Source organism: Dipteris shenzhenensis, chromosome 1, assembly GCF_047967505.1.
Source record: "Dipteris shenzhenensis isolate YYH24624 ecotype China chromosome 1, Dip_SZ_1.0, whole genome shotgun sequence".
Lineage (NCBI taxonomy): Eukaryota > Viridiplantae > Streptophyta > Polypodiopsida > Gleicheniales > Dipteridaceae > Dipteris > Dipteris shenzhenensis.
The window spans coordinates 12605950-12622309 of NC_141596.1; the positions used below are offsets into that span (position 1 = coordinate 12605950).

Below are 16360 nucleotides of genomic sequence, written 5' to 3' on the forward strand. Positions count from 1 at the left end.
GCGGGGAGGAGTATGAGGCTGCGTCGAGGCAAGCACCGGCGTCGTAAGGACGAGTTGCGCGCTACTGGCATCGTCACCATCGCTTTGCACATGGGCGCCGCGCCTGGCTGGTGAGTGAGCTGCCTTGGGGCACCAAGCCTAAGGCCTTATTAGTTAGATAGAGGGGAGGGGAGGAAAGAGGGGGGGGCGGGGGGAAGAGATAGAAAGAAAAATAGGGGAGGGGAGGGGAGGGGGAAAGAGATAGAGAGAGAAAAGATAGAGAGAGAGAGGAGGGGGTGGGAGAAGAGAGAGAGAGAAGGGGGGGAAAAGAGACAGAGAAGGGCAGGGAGAATCTAGAGAGAGAGGGGGGAGGGGGGAAGAGAGAGAACACTACGGTGACTGGATGCAAAGCTGAATGCACTGGCAATCACACCTACATGGGAAGCCCTCAGAGAGACAGTCCTTGACACCGCAACACAGGTTTTTGGAGCAATCCCTCAAGACAAGAAAAAAATGCATAAAGGGTTGCCATATAAGAAATGGTATGATGACGAATGCAAGAAACTCTGGAATGAGCTGAAACATATTTCTGATGCAAACCTCCACAAGCAGAAGGAGAAGCAATACAATGCCCTCACGAGGAAGAAAAAAAGAAATTACATTCTAGAGAGGGAAAAATTTGAATTGCTCACCTTCATCAAGAATCCCAAAAAGGGGTGGAAAAAGGTTAAGAGACAGAAGAAAAAGATAATGGGAAATATATGCTTGAGTATGTTATCAGACACTCTATAACCATTCCAGTGCAACAGACATGGGCAATGAAGAATTGCCATATGCTTCAGTCAACCCTTTCACTTTTAAGGACATTGAAGCAGGGCTGAAGAAAATGGAAAATGGAAAGGACCCTGACCACATGCACATGTGTGCTGAACTCTTAAAATGGACAGAAGATAGGACACGACAAAGGCTATCACACATACTGACAAATGTTCTACATCATGGCTTTCCTCGCGACTGGCAAGAGAATTGGGTTCAGCCACTATTCAAAGGGGGAGACAAAAATTCAGTCACCAAGTACAGGACAATAATGGTTAGCTCCACACTAGCTAAACTTTTTAGCACAGTGCTTGAAGCAAAAATCAGCACTTGGGCCATTGGAAAAGTAGGCTTCTGTAAAGAGCATAGGACTGCAGATCATCTGGTCACATTAAGAGTACTCATGGATGAAAGCAGACTCAAAGGAAAAACTCTTTTATGCTATTTTGTAGATTTTAAGAAAGCATTTGATACAGTCCCAAGAGGTGGCCTATGGAAAAGAATGCAAGACCTCGGAGTTCCCTTGGCACTAAGAGTAGGCATCTCTCGAATCTACGAGAAAGTATTATGCAGAAGACGAAAACAAGAGCATGGATTGTCAGCTGCATTTCAAAGTAATATGGGGGTAAAACAAGGTTGTCTTCTCTCACCTACACTGTTTGGAATCTGCATTGACAAGTTAGAAGAACTCATAAATGAATTTACAGTAGAAGAAGGGGTAAAAGGACCCACATTCTGGATATGGGGCCTCTGTATGCAGATGATGTGGCTCTTTTTGCTTATGACTCTGATTCCATGCATCAACTACTACAGACACTGTAGGTCTTTTGCAATGAAAGTGGGCTGCAAGTTAATCTCACCAAAACCAAAATGATGGCAGTATGCACCACTCAACCTGAACACCTTCCTGTTATCAGCTTTGCGGGGCAGCCCATTGATATGTCAACACCTTTAAATATTTAGGCATCGACATATCAGCCGACCATAGATGGTGGCAATGTGCACAAAAAAGGTTGGATACAAGTTGGGGAAAATACTATCAATTTGAAAATGATTGCAAGCACACTATTGTTGCTTCTATATGCAGATGATGTGGCTCTTTTTGCTTATGACTCTGATTCCATGCATCAACTACTACAGACACTTCAGGTCTTTTGCAATGAAAGTGGGCTGCAAGTTAATGTCACCAAAACCAAAATGATGGCAGTATGCACCACTCAACCTGAACACCTTCCTGTTATCAGCTTTGCGGGGCAGCCCATTGATATGTCAACACCTTTAAATATTTAGGCATCGACATACTAGCCGACCATAGATGGTGGCAATGTGCACAAAGAAGGTTGGATACAAGTTGGGGAAAATACTATCAATTTGAAAATGATTGCAAGCACACTAACACCCGGAACTGGAAGATCTGGAATATGTTGTTTGATGGATATGTGGTCCAAATAGTGCTCTACAGAGTATAAGTATGGGGAGGCAGCATCTTTCCACCTACATGGAATGAGATTGAAAAAATGCAAAAAGCATTACTACAACGACATCTAGGAGTCAAGGCTACTACCCCATACTCTGTGCTCCTTTTGGAAACAAGCAGGAGGCCAATTGAGTTTCATGCATTGATCAAAGTGATGCAATATCTAGTGGACGTGCAACAAATGGCCAATAGACAAATTACCACACAGAGCATGGACAGCAAGTATGAAACTTCAAAAGAACCATAAAAGCAAGATCATATGTACAGGATGGGGGACAGACATAAGGAAATGGTTCAGCAGATGGAAAGTGGAACCATACTTAACTATGCCACCTGAAAAGGTCAATCTACAGGTATTCCAGTTGTCCTTACTACGCACCCTACAAGCTCAATGGCTGACAACAAAGTTAGAATACTACCAAGATTAAATAAATCCTCTATGCTGGTCATCATTCATGAAATCGGATGCCTCTGCTCAGCCATACATCAGCACTCCCATCCCTCTTCTCTATCGCATGAATATTGCCAAATTCCGCACATGGTCACATACCTTGGCCATAGAGAAAGGAGCTTGGCTGAATTTGCCACGACATGCCAGAGTCTGCAGGTTTTGTGATTCACATACAGCCGAGACAGAGGCACATGTAGCCCTACAGTGCCCCAAATATGCACATATCAGGGATGATTACCAGCAGATACTGGTAGACACCACACAACTCTCATCAGTTCTCTCCATTGCCTCAGCATTGGGGTCTTTTGTCACTCGTCTTTTTTCCTACCGTCAAGAACTTGAAAACTCTTGACCCCTCCACATCGGAGGAGATTTTTTGTACTGAGGATTAGGTCCCATGGGTCATTTTTGGCCCCCCGAGGATGATAATAAATTCTACTTCTGCTTCAACCTCTCTCTCTCTCTCTCTCTCTCTCTCTCTCCCTCTCTCTTCAGCAGACGACACAGGACCATGCCCTCGAGAAGCCGACAGCACTCTATCGCCAACTTCATGCTTCCGTTGTCTCATCCACCTGGATGACCTGATGATGATGAGGAGGATGATGATGATGATGATGATGATACTAATGTGTAGTCGATCACTCTAACATGACTATGTAGTACTTAGCACTAGCTTTTTGCATTCTGCATTGGTGTGGATGCTCATTTAGTAGCTTCTCTCTCTCTCTCCCCAGATTATCATGGGGTCTAGGATGATTCGCAGCAAGCCTTCAATCCCAGATCATATAGGCAGAGTTCACCATGACTCCTCTCCAGATGGATGCCATTTTTCAGACAGTGACATTCCTCACAGTCTGGGCCCTGCCCTTTTGGAGACTATCGAAACTGGCACTAGGATCATCCAGACACTTGGCAGAGAGCGGAGTTGATACACCATGGCATGCATGTGTCTCCACATGGTTGGGCAGCTATGGGATCCAGATGGATAGACTTCTCCCCTTTTAGTATAGCCTAGATGCACCACTTGAGCTGATCCCAGGAGAGGAGATAAACCGTATCATTCGGTTGGACCTCCTCCAGCTCTACAGGTCCCGGACTTGGGGGGAGATCAGGAGTTCCCCACCAAGACTCAGTTCTATCATGATCATTTCTTGAGGATATCAAAGTATGGCCTCATCATCTGAGCCTAGTATCTTGAGGATAGGAGAGTCTCGCATGTATTGAGGATCGCCATAGGACAGTTGCAAGTATCATCTCAATTGCTGGGGATTGAGACGGGGAGAGCGGCGGGCATACCCAGAGGGCAGCGGATCTGCAGACAGTGCACGATGGGGGTGGTCGAGACAGAGGAACATTTCTTATGTGTCTGCCTTGTCTACTACTATGAGATCCGGGAACATTACCATTTCCTCTCCCAGAAGAGGCTTGGCTTTGGCCCACTTACACGGCTGATCCACTTTTTTGACCAGGTCTGTGTGGGACTCTCCTTGATAGAGATGCGACGACACATAGATACACTGTTGCGACAGACTAGAGAGCAGCAAGAGATGATGCCAGTTGGAGCGCAGGCACGTGTTACCGATTTCTTTGCATCTAAGTCAACTTCGAGGGATGCCAAAGAGTAGTAGTTAGATGGGATGAGGGCATCATGGATTAGTAGATGAGACGCACACAGACTACATGCGACACGACGAGGGACCAGAGCACACACGATCGAGGACCAATCTATCTCAACCCTCCTCAAGGGGGATCACCAGGGACGAGACATCAATCTTGACGTAGCCCATCGGATACAACGATCAAGACGACCACGTCCTCCACCACCCCATGAGATAGCTCGACAGACAGAGATGCGAGAGCTCTTCGCATCTCACCAGAGAGCCATCATGGCACCTGGATTCATGGAGCTTGAGCATGTACTCAGAGCATTACGTGATGCTATTTTTGCATTTGTTGTTACTAGATTAGCACTTAGTACTCAACAAGGGCCTGAGTGAGCCCTTTGCTTCAGCCCGCAATGACTTGTATGAGGTATCCTTTTGGTATGTTTCCTTGTCTCATAGGCCCATGAGGCATCTTGCAGACGTTAAGAACTCTCTCTCTCTCTCTCACCCACTACCCCTACGCCACCCCCCGCTACCCTTCCGCCAGCCCCCCGCTACCCGTTGCTTCACCTCCGCCACCCCTTGCTACCTCTCCGCCACCCCTCCTGCTACCCCACCGCTACCCCTCCACCACCCTCGCTGCTCCCCCGCCACCCCTTCGCTAACCCTCCGCCACGCCCCCACTCTTCGCCACCCCTTCGCTACCTCTTTGCCATCCCTCCACCACCCCTCTGCTACTTCTTCGCCACCCTTCGATGCTCCGTCGTCCTCCTCCGCCACAATACCCCTATGCCATCCTTTCACTAACCCTCCGCCACCCCCCCTGCTTCAACCCCTTCTGCACTGCTACGCCACCAGCCCCCCTTTCGCTGCCTCTGCTCCACCTTTCACCTCCGTTTGCTCCTCCATTCCGTCCATCTCTGCACCTGGCCATCCTCCCTAGACTTTCAGCCCTGACCAGCACCATCAGTCTGTCGCCTAGCCCGCCAAGGCCCACCTGCCTTCCCTCAGCCTGTCGCCTAGCCCGCCAGGGCCCTCGACCTGTACCTGCCTTCCACGGGACTTGTTGGAGCCCCTCCAGCCCCCTCTCCACCAGGGCCACCTGCGGAGGCTCATGGGCCTCTCCATCTGTTGTGGGTTCTCCACCAGGGCCAGCCACAGGTACACAGACCTACTGCTGCTACCAACACCCTAATAGGTGTTGTCGCTCCACGTGGGGGCTGCTGTCCACATCACAAGCTCACGGCCAGCCCTGTGCACCAAGTGAACCCGCCATTGATTCATTGTGCTGTGCGCCAATGATGCAACAGACTTGGGCCATGCACGACAGCCCGGAGCTTGGTTACTGCCAAGATTGGCTACTGTAGCAGCACTGAGCCTTGCCCCGCACCAAGAACCAGGCCATTGGCCCCCGTATGCTGCCCTCTTGAACCTGCAAGAAAGACCAACACTCAAGTCAGTTTGTCAGAATGGACAGCTCACCAGATCAGAAAACAAGAGGCGAGAAAGAAAGAAAATACAGCGTCATTTGGACAAGGGCAAAAAATGGAAGACACAAATGCCAAAGCGTGCATATCAACAATGGACAGCTCACTAGATCAGAAAACAAGAAGCGAGAAAGAAAGAAAATACAGCGTCATTTGGACCAAAGGGCAGAAGGTGGAAGACACAAATGCCAATGCGTGCATATCAACAATCAAGGAGGTATGCAAGATGCTGAGATTGAATGCCTACAGAAGAAGCTAGAACAAACTAGGAAAGAGGAGCTCTCAAATATACGTGCCCAAATGCAAGATGACATGAAGAAATGGCAAGGGGAGATGCAAAAAAATGGACAAATCAACTATGCAAATGCAGATGACATATCCAGTCTTTTTGCTTCCCCGATTGAGACCTCACTAACCTCAAACAAGAGAATGAGAAAGTGAGGGCAGATACACATGGGGAAAAAGGGGAGTTTCTGCCCCCCCTAAATGAGGAGCTGAACCTCAGTAAAGAAAACAAGTGCAACAGCTCAAGGATGCAAAGGGGATTTCAGCTGCGGGATGCAAGATCACAGATGAGCTGAAATCAGGCACTTGGGAAAGAGATATTAACCTTACATGCCACTTTGCAAGGTAAACATGCTGAATTCACGCAGCAAATCATTAAAGAAAAAGCTGAAATGCTAGAATGGAATGATGTGGTGAAAAAGGGCACAACAGTCCCCAAGAAAGAGTTTATCTCTGATGCCTTAGAGGAAGACAAGAGAAGGGGCAGCAAGGCCCTAAATGTCCTGGTTAGAGGGCTCACAGTAGGAGACACCCCTATGGCAGATGCTGTAGCCTTATTCACTAAGCTGGGGGTTAATTTGACGTGTGAGACAGCCTGGCAGGTGGGCAAAGAGGATGCACCAACCAGGCCACTGATTGTGAGGCTCCAGACAGCAGCAGATAGATCCACCCTCATGAGCATGAGGCCAACACTGAAGGGCAACAGGACTTTCTTGGATGATGATCTCATGCTCTTGCAACAAGAGCACCGACGGGAGGGGATGGTACGTGTAATGGCAGCAAGACAGGAAGGGAAGTGGGCTGTGTACCAAGATGATAAAGTGATGATACATGAGAGAGCAGAAAGGCCAGAAAGGAGAGAAGGTGTAGTGGACAGCAGATGACGGTGTCTCCCCCCGGGGATGGGGTGGAGAATAGCTTGAAAATGGCAGTATGGAATTGCAATGGTACCTCTGGTCTGACCCAAGAGGTTTCTCAGAAACATACACCAGCAGAGACATGATCTTTTACACCGATATGAATGAGAGTCTAGAGAGAGGACTGCCCACAGTGACAGGATACGCTTGGGAGTCAGCCCATAAGAAAGAGACGAGGAGAGACAGTTACATGGGTCTGCGGGGGTCGCTGTCCTTTTCAAAACACACATGAGGCGATTCATATCTGTGTTACGGAGAGAGGAGCACGTTCGACAAATGTGGGTACGCATCCAGAAACCAGATACACGACTGATCTTCATTGCGGTGTGCTATTTCCCCCCAAATACATCATCGTATGCACATGAGGTCACTATAGAGGGACACAGCCCATATGAGACGATATATGATGACATCATAGAGTTCTCCAGACAAGGTGATATCCTTCTTCTAGGCATGGTTGTACGACACATTAAGACACAACACGTTAGACACCCTTCAGACACAAGTGTCTAAAGTGTCTTAAATTATTGTCTCTTGTGTATACATGACATTAGAAGAAGGGCTTGCAAAATCTATGTGCTATTCTAAAATGGCATATCAAACACTGTTCTCTGCCAGTTTCCTGAACCTTGAAGCAGCTTGTACTTTTCCTGCTTTGCGAAGCCCAAAATACATGGTACGATAAGTAATACAATCCGGACGACAACCCTTGGCTTTCATTTCTTCTAACAAATTATCTGCCTTTTCAACCTCACCAGCCTTGCAAAGACTATCCATGTAAGTATTGTAGGTAATGAGACCAGGCCTGCAACCCTTCTCTAACATTTGATTCATCATAGCACGTGCCTCGAGCAATTTTCCTGCCTTACATAAACCATTAATCATTGAGTTGAAAGCATATGCATCTGGGTTACAACCCGCTGCCTCCATGTCATTTAACACCTCATAGGCACTCTCAAATTCACCCTTCCTTGCAAAGCCATCTATAAGTGAGCTATATGTAACCACATCTGGCAAACGGCCACTCCCTTTCATCTCTTTTGAAACCTTTGCAGCTTCAGCAGTCTTGCCTGCCTTGGCAAGACCATTTATCATAGAGTTGTAAGTAGAAGTATATGGTATGTCACCTTTTTCCCTCAGTTGATCCCAAAGTTTGTAAGCCTCATCAAAATCACCCGCTTTACAAAATGCGTTAATGAGTCCATTATGAGTAACAAAATTGGCATTATAACCCTTGGCAACCATTTCTTTCAGAACCTGCACAGCTTCAACAAGCTTTCCAGCTTTACAAAGACCATTTAACAAAGAACCATAAGTTATTCCATCAGGATCACATACCTTTCTAACGTTTTGCCAGAGCCTGTAGGCTTCCATTACTTTACCCTCCTTACAAAGACCAGTGATCAATATTGTATACGTAACTGTATTTGGAAAGCAACCATTGTACGCCATCTCTTCCAGAAGGTAGTATGATTCATGAACTCGATTTGTTCTAGAAAGGTCCTGAATAAGAGTATTGTAAGTAACAACATTAGGACTGCACCCTTTCACCATCATCTCCCTGAATGTGGCTAATGCCATCTTTTCTTTTCCTGCCTTGCAAAGGCCATTGATCAAGGTGTTGTACGTGTGTACGTTAGGAACACATCCTATTTTTTTCATCTCATCTAAAAGGTCAACTGCCCTTTTTACATTCCTCACCTCGCAAAGGCCAACCATTAGTGAATTGTACGTAAAAACATTTGGACTACAACCAATCTGCTGCATTTCCTCAAAGTACTTCATTGCAACATCCAAAGAATTTGATTTGATGAGCACATCAATAAGACAACTAAAATGTATCACATTTGGAGTGCAACCCGAGATCTTCACATTATTAAAAGTTTGAAGGGCTGCATCTGCCATGCCTGCAAAACCATAACCCTTCATCAAGAGGGTAAATGTTGCCTCTGTAATTGGACCATCGGCCTTCTTAATCTGCTCAAGTGCACGCAAAAAATCGCTAAATTTCTTCTTGTGGCCCCACAGCTTAAGGATTCTCCTCTGAGCCTCAGCATCATGCTTGTATCTTTTTTGTTTCCCTGCCCATATAAAGAACTGCAAGGCCTTCTGCTTATCTGTTTCTAGCTTTAGAATTTGCAGCACCTGATCAGAAGTCAGCCGACCTTTAAAGGACTGCATAAACTCGCTAGCCATAGATCACTTGAAAGAACTGCAAAAAAACAATTTCAGAACAATTTCAGGGAATTGTCCACAAAATAATGGCTACACGTTCGAAAGTAATGTCATGATATTGTATCCTGAATAATTGAAATGGAGACCAGATATCCCCTCACAAAATTACATGTACCACCTTGGAGAAGGACCACTGAATAGATAAGAGAAACAAGAGCAACTAACAAGGTTACAAGCTTGACAAACCCTTTCTTGCATTTAATATGTTGATTTACTTTTATATCCAAAACTATTCGTGAAAAAATTGCAGATGACAGTCAGATGTGGAATCACTTGACCATTTGCAGTTTACGAAGCCTACCATCATTTGATCCTAATAAGATTTTGATCCTGATAAATTGGGTCCCCCCAACAAGGCCTATTGGATCCTCTGATGTAAATCCCAATTTGGAATTAAGGTCCCACTTATGACCCCCATGAGCTATTCCATTTGAAGTATCAGAGCTGCACATGACATTGCAGAACTCTCATATCAGTGATACCATCAATACTCAGACCCTATCATTATATACACAACACTGAAAGCGCTATATTCGAGGCTGTCTTTTAGGTCATGAAGCACTAGCTTGGTTTTACTGCAAGTATGAACCCCTCATTGTCTTAGACTAGCTAGAGAGTGACAGGACTAGATCCCTAAGCACTTTCAGATCGGTAAGGTTCAAACACAGGAGCATGAATCAATAAGGTACAAGCTTTGGTTCCAAGCCCTCCATGTCAACATCATAAAGTATTGGCCGGGAGACCCCTACTTCTCAGCCTTCTTCTCCCCTCTGAACAGATATCCATGGATAATGTGATCCATTAGGAATGTACACACAACAAGGAGCTATCCCCGGCCTGTAAAGCATGGGCACGAAAAGCAACAAGTAAAGAAAGCCCTCCAGTCCTGGAAACAATTGGAAGGACATTGCTAGCCACTGGGTATCAACCTACACAACAATGGAGGGCTACGCTGTCAACGCGCTCAATTCAAACGGCCAACTGTAGGCCGCAGCAACAAAACCAGAAAACTTCATTTCCAGATAGGAGTTGCAGGCCGGTGCGACTAAGCTGTGTAGCAATGGCGTCTATTTACTTGTCAAAGAAGGGGCAATGCGTCACGTGGGGAGTTAACGAAGCTTTGAGTTTGATTATCTTAGGTTTCTACAAACACTTTTGAAATCGTGGTTGTTTGCAGCGAAGGAGTCAAAGAAAGGAGCTCATACGATTCAGGTGAGCAGGGAGACAGGGTTGCTCTTCATCAACTTTCCAAGATTGTCCTTGATCACCAGCAGAAGCAGAAGGTTGCAAATGTTCAACACGAGCAACACTTAGCACACGGATGGGGTTAGCATGGCTTTAGGATGGGAATATTTTTGTCATCATTACTCCCATCTTACACCAAGTGGTCTAGGATGGATTTAGAATGGGAGTAGCCACTTTTTCTCCCATCGTGGACCATGGGCTCTAGACCAAGGCAGCTAGATGGGTTTCCCTTTTTTAGGGATTCAAAAATATGGAAGGATGACATGTGTCCTTGTCCCCACAAGGTCCCCACCTCTTAAACGCATGAAATGATGCCATGTGTCCTCTTCCTCCTAAACCCATCCCTAGTTCTTTTTTTGTTGGAATAGGATATAAATATGCATGGGACCACTTGTGACCACCTTTTCCCATTCCCATCATATTTCTTCCCATCTGCTAAGCCCCTAAGGACCTGTTTCCACGCACACTCGGTGCGTGCACCCAAGTGCTCTCGTCATCGATTCCTCACACGTGCCACGCTAGTGGCCAAATGAATCCTCGGAAGCTTACGATGCCCGCACCTCCCTCACATGTGCGGACGTCCCCACTACACCTTCGCGCGCGGGAAAGGGCCCTAAGCAGGTATCATAATCATGCAATCGTCAACGACTTCTCACACATGCCACGCCAGTGGCCAAATGAATCCCCAGAGGTGCCCGCACCTTCCTCACATGTGCGGACAGCCCCACCGCACCTCCACGCGCGGGAAAGGACCCTAAGCAGGTACTTCATAACCTCACCTTCCAAATGAGATGCTAACTTAGGTAGGAGTGCTTTTTTTTTTGGGTTCAATGTTTTGTTTATTCCACTTACCCCCCATGGTCGAGGGACTCAGTCCACGAGCCACTCAAGTAGGCAAACACCCTACCGCTTGAGCTGTTGTTGCTCCTCAAAGTTATTGTACCAATTGTGAATATTGTGGTGGTCAATGTTGTTGACTTTAATCGTGTTGTACCAATTGTGAATTATACGTGGTGGTCATTTGCTGGTATCAATGTTGTTGTACCAATTGTGAATTATATGTGGTGGTCATTTGTTGGCATTAATGCGCAAATAACAAGCGTAATTTTTACCCAAATACCATGGTAGCTTGGCTATTATTGTCGAGAATAGTAATTGTATTAATGGTAGTGTGACAGTTATCAACATTAATGTTTGCTACAATTTATGGTTTCTCGTTCCCCTACCTCTACATCATAGAAAGGGAACCAAGGAGGGTTCTTCATTCCATAGGATTGTGAGGGGGGGAGAGAGACAGAGAGAGAGATAGAGAGACAGAGAGACAGAGACAGTAGTTGTGGGTTGGGGCATAAAGGTGAACCATGATTTCAATCATGCGAGATATGAGGGGGGAATAAGCATTCATTGTACTCTTGGGGGTGGTCTACCACTCCATTTCCTTGCATTTTGGGGAACCTCTCGACCACAAGCATGAGTGCCAATGAATGTGAGTGTTCATCATACTCGTGGGGTGGTCTGTAAATCAAATTCCTTGCATTTTAGGGAACTTGCGGATCATGAACATGAGTACCAATGAATGTAATCGTGAGTCCAAAGCCTTGAGTTTAGAGTGATCCTCTCAAGTTTGATTGTGAGAATTAGGTTATACTCTTTATTTGAGTGTAGTTAATAGACAAAGATGCCTTGCATATGCTAAAATGCCTTGAGTGATTGTTATGTACGCGTGGTGTACATGTGGATATCTTTATGTTTGGGACGTGGTTTGCAGTTGTGTGTGTGTCTCTTAGTGTTAATGTTTGTGTTTGTGTTCATGTTCCAATGTGTGTTCATTTATTTATGTGTTTGTCTCCTTCTCTATGTCTCTGGTTTTTTTGGGTTTGTGTGTGCACGTGTGCTTGCACCTGCTAGTTGCTATTACCAGCAATCAACAGGAGTCAATAGCGGTAGCATTGCAGCCTCCTTTTTCTCTACGTTGGGCTAACATTTTAAAAGATAGCTACTTAGGGGTCAATACTTTCTCTATGTTTGTATGTTTGTGTGCGAAGAATGGAGATAAGGAATAATGGGATGTTGGAATGCCAATAATGCAAGCAGAAATATTCAACAAGCTACAACTAGAAATGTATAGTCGAAAATGCATCCAATAAACAAATGTTCAAGCACAAACATTTGAACAAGTTTTCATAAGGAGGCTAGTTGTAGATGCATTGAGTCATGTGTAATCCACAATTGACCTTGTCGGCAATGCGCCTAATCAACTTGTAACTAAATCCATTGCTATGAATGGATCTGGAGTTTTTTTTTTTGTAGAACATGCCGAATTTATTATGAGGGGTGGTCAGCCCAAAAAGACGAGAGTACAAAAATGTGGCCAATTACAACGAGGCTTACTGCCCATGCCCTACACTTAAAGGCATAGGCAAACTAACAACCAAAAGAGACTATAAACGACCACCATTTAGGCAACATTTCTTATATCCACATCAGGTAACCCTAGACCTCCATTGACCTTTGAGATTCTCATTGCTTCCCATGGCACATCGTGCCATTTCCTTTTACTTGCCTCCTTAGCCCACACAAAGTCCCACAGGATGCGCTTTACCTCTACCTCTGCCCAATGAGATTTTTTAAACCTCCAAATTGAAGCAAGATATGTAGTTGCACCTGCTAGGGCATGCTTCACTATTAGAATTTTGGCATTCCAACCCACATGAGCCCCATGTCACATCCAAACTTTTTCCAGTTGTTTATCTCGGAATAAATCAAACCACTGACGAAAGGTAAGCTCCATCCCAGATACTAGATCACTACCCCAAGCTCCACCCAATTAATTGACAAAGCATTAAACCAGTCAAGATGAATTCCATGATTAGTCCTTAAGCCAACAGTTTTGGGCCAACTATACATAGAGCCCAATGCCATGCAAAACTATTGAATCACTTCACAAAGCCCACTAACACTTTCATGGGTCTCAGCCGACAAAGCCACCATATCATCTGCAAATAGTTGGGGATACGTTTGACTCCCTTATGGTAGCATCACCCCCCGAATCCACCCTATCTGCATACTCTATTCGATCAATTGAATGAACGGCACTGTACAAATTGCAAACAATAACGGAGCTTTTGGGCAACCATGTCGGATGGACCGTTTAAGCTCGTACCTCCCTATAGCCCCACCATTGAGGTGCAACAATACAGAGACATTCCCAAATAGGGTGCTTATGATCTTGCAAAAGCCCACCCCAAATCCCAACCTATCAAGCACCATAATAATGTAGCCTCAACTCACCGGATCATATGCCTGATCAAAATCAAAGCCAAGCAGTACAATCCTCTAAACAGAAGCAGCAACAAAATCCAATGTATAGGCTTGATTGAGGAGTATCGACAAGAAAGGAGGAGATGAAAGTGGAAAAGGGCCTCTCTTCTACCTATCTCTTGTAGTTCATATTCTATTGCAGTTTGCAACATAGATTGGCACACACCCCTTGCATTTTCAAGAAGGCTACTTTCTACTTCACATCAAGGCATGGATGTATTCGGACAACCATGCATGCTCCTCCATCAATTTTATTAATGGATTTTGAAACCATGGATTGTGGGTAATACAATATACATGACTATTGGATTTAGGATATTCTAATAAACGTCTTTGCCCTTTATGAAGCCATTTTTCTCCTTATCAACAACTGACATACATATATACCTTTTTTGAATAGCAATTTCCTTGCCTTCGCTACTATCCTTATAGGATGTGTTTAGCATTGAAATTGGCTGGCAATTGTAAACCTTCATCTAGTTTTGCCTCTTAAGGAATAGTTTAACCAAGTCCACATTGACATCAAGGGACAAATACCCTCTTTGCATTGCAACATTTACCATCTCAGTATAATCACTCTTGATTAGCTGCCAAAAGGCCACATAGAACTTTGCTATCAAACCATTTGGGCTAGGGGCCTTATCAAAATCAAGGAAATCCAATGCATCCCACATTTATTGCTCAAAGAAAACATTTTCTAGACCTACCCTTTGGGTAGGAGAGACCCTCTAGGGCCACAATAGTAGACAATTTCTGCATGAACACTTCTGGAATCTGCCAAAATTCAGAGACCAACTTTCCATCCTTGTCTTCTACTTTATCCACGTCCTCTAATTGAAGCTTCCCTTTAATCGCTTGAAAAGGAATTTAGAGGGGAAATCCCCAAGAGAAGATCTGGCTCTGAAGCCAGGCCTTCTCAACCCTATCATACTGCTCCACCTACAGGGCTTTCTCCATGTCGATTATAAGGTAGACATCACCAAGTCCATAGGGCATTTCTCCACATCAATCTATAAGCTAAGCCTACATTCAAGTTGCCATTAAATGCAGTCCCTTAAATGTTCAACTAAGCTTTGATTAGATAATTTGTGCAAGCCTCTCAAAGAGGCATTCCATGTAAGTCGCATGGCATTTGTAATTAGCTTTGGACACAACATATGGAAAAGAGAAAGATATATCAATTATAGCATTTTCTAGCGGCTATGCAACATTGGATGCATGATTATCTCAGATGGATGGACAAGCATAGCATTTTCTAGTGGCTACAAAACATTGGATGCATGATCATCTCAGATGGATGGACAAGCATAATCTTCTTCTTGAATGTTATGGTACCTCGGGGGCAAACTTTTCATGCATCACGCACATGAAAAGTCAACAACTCATTTAGGGAGTATACCTAGTACAAAGATAGAATACTACAAAGGGAGTCTGAGATTGTACACACATTTATGTGCAATACATACGCTTTCAATCTCAACGCTGAAAGATTGGCATAAATGTGTGGCATGGTTCATACATTTGAGACAATGTCTAAAGGTAGTTATCATGCCAACAAATGGGTCAACCATGTTGCAATTGCTAGCAATCACAAAATTTCCCATTTATTATTACATTTTGTTGTCATCAATAAAAAACAAAAGTTAATTATTATGATGTCATTATAATCCTTTCCAAAGATGGATGATAGAGTTGACTAATAGGGCAACAAAGGACGAAACACATGATGTGAAAGATGAACTAGGATTGTCCACACTATGGAAGACCCATATTATGGAAAAAAGTTTAGGATATTATATTATGAGACCCATATGGTATATGCACTCAAGGCTCTAGCTTCAAGAGGTCCAACGATAAGAAAATCTCTCTTCCCATCCATCTAGGGTAAAAGAGTCAAAGAAGTCCGTTCACAATGCTACAAAATGCAAGGAATTTTGGAAGTTGTTTAACGCCACTATTGGAGCAAGCTCACAACCCCTTATATAGTGTTGGATAGCTCCTTCTTGAATGATGGAACATGAAGCTTGAACAGATACCCATTCATGTAGGGGTATATCCCATCTAGTGATGAGTTTGCAAGTTCTTGCAATGACTTAGCCAAGTATCGATGTAAGGAGGGGTTTATCATGCATTGAGCAATATTTAAGATTTGATTGTAACCACATCCACTTGAAAATGGTAGATGATGAATGATGCTAGTTGTGGACTTTTGCCTCCCATTGCCATGATAGTTCTTGCTTAGCCAAAAGGCTCAGCCATGCTCTAACACAGGATCCGAAAGAAATTTGAATCAATACATGAATGTCCAAAGTACTTTAACAAATAAACTGATGGACAATTGAGTTGAGAAGCTTGTGGATTATTATTTTAATCACAAAATGATAGAAATGTTAGGGGATGTGGGATATGAGGCATGAGTTCTCAAGTTAACCTATGATGTCCTATCTAATTCCACACAATGTGAATGAATCACTCCATTGCAAGTTCCAGATGCCCAAGAGAAGGAGGATGAGACATCCTATGAGGACAATGGTGAGGATGAA

The 16360-nt window shown here is 44.5% G+C and overlaps 1 protein-coding gene across 3 annotated transcripts; it reads right to left on the reverse strand.

Moving 5' to 3' along the window:
* Positions 1 to 7405: 7405 nt before the first annotated feature.
* Positions 7406 to 10667, reverse strand: LOC147905399 (uncharacterized). Of its 3 annotated transcripts, none has more exons than XM_087372070.1 (2): positions 10457 to 10667; positions 7406 to 9161 (listed from the first exon to the last, which is right to left on the reverse strand). In XM_087372070.1, exon 2 carries the CDS (start codon positions 8943 to 8945, stop codon positions 7614 to 7616), a length of 1332 nt encoding a protein of 443 aa, XP_087228196.1. In that variant the 5' UTR covers positions 8946 to 9161; positions 10457 to 10667; the 3' UTR covers positions 7406 to 7613. The 3 variants fall into 3 exon arrangements, with proteins under 3 accessions (XP_087228196.1, XP_087228118.1, XP_087228040.1); XM_087371992.1 differs by lacking the exon at positions 10457 to 10667 and adding an exon at positions 10001 to 10135 and having other exon boundaries at positions 7406 to 9228; XM_087371914.1 differs by having other exon boundaries at positions 7407 to 9228.
* Between the last annotated feature and the right edge of the window lie 5693 nt (positions 10668 to 16360).

Excerpts from the sequence above, each read along its gene's own strand:
- LOC147905399 (XM_087371992.1), bottom strand. The coding sequence starts at position 9,212 with ATGGCTAGCGAGTTTATGCAGTCCTTTAAAGGTCGGCTGACTTCTGAT.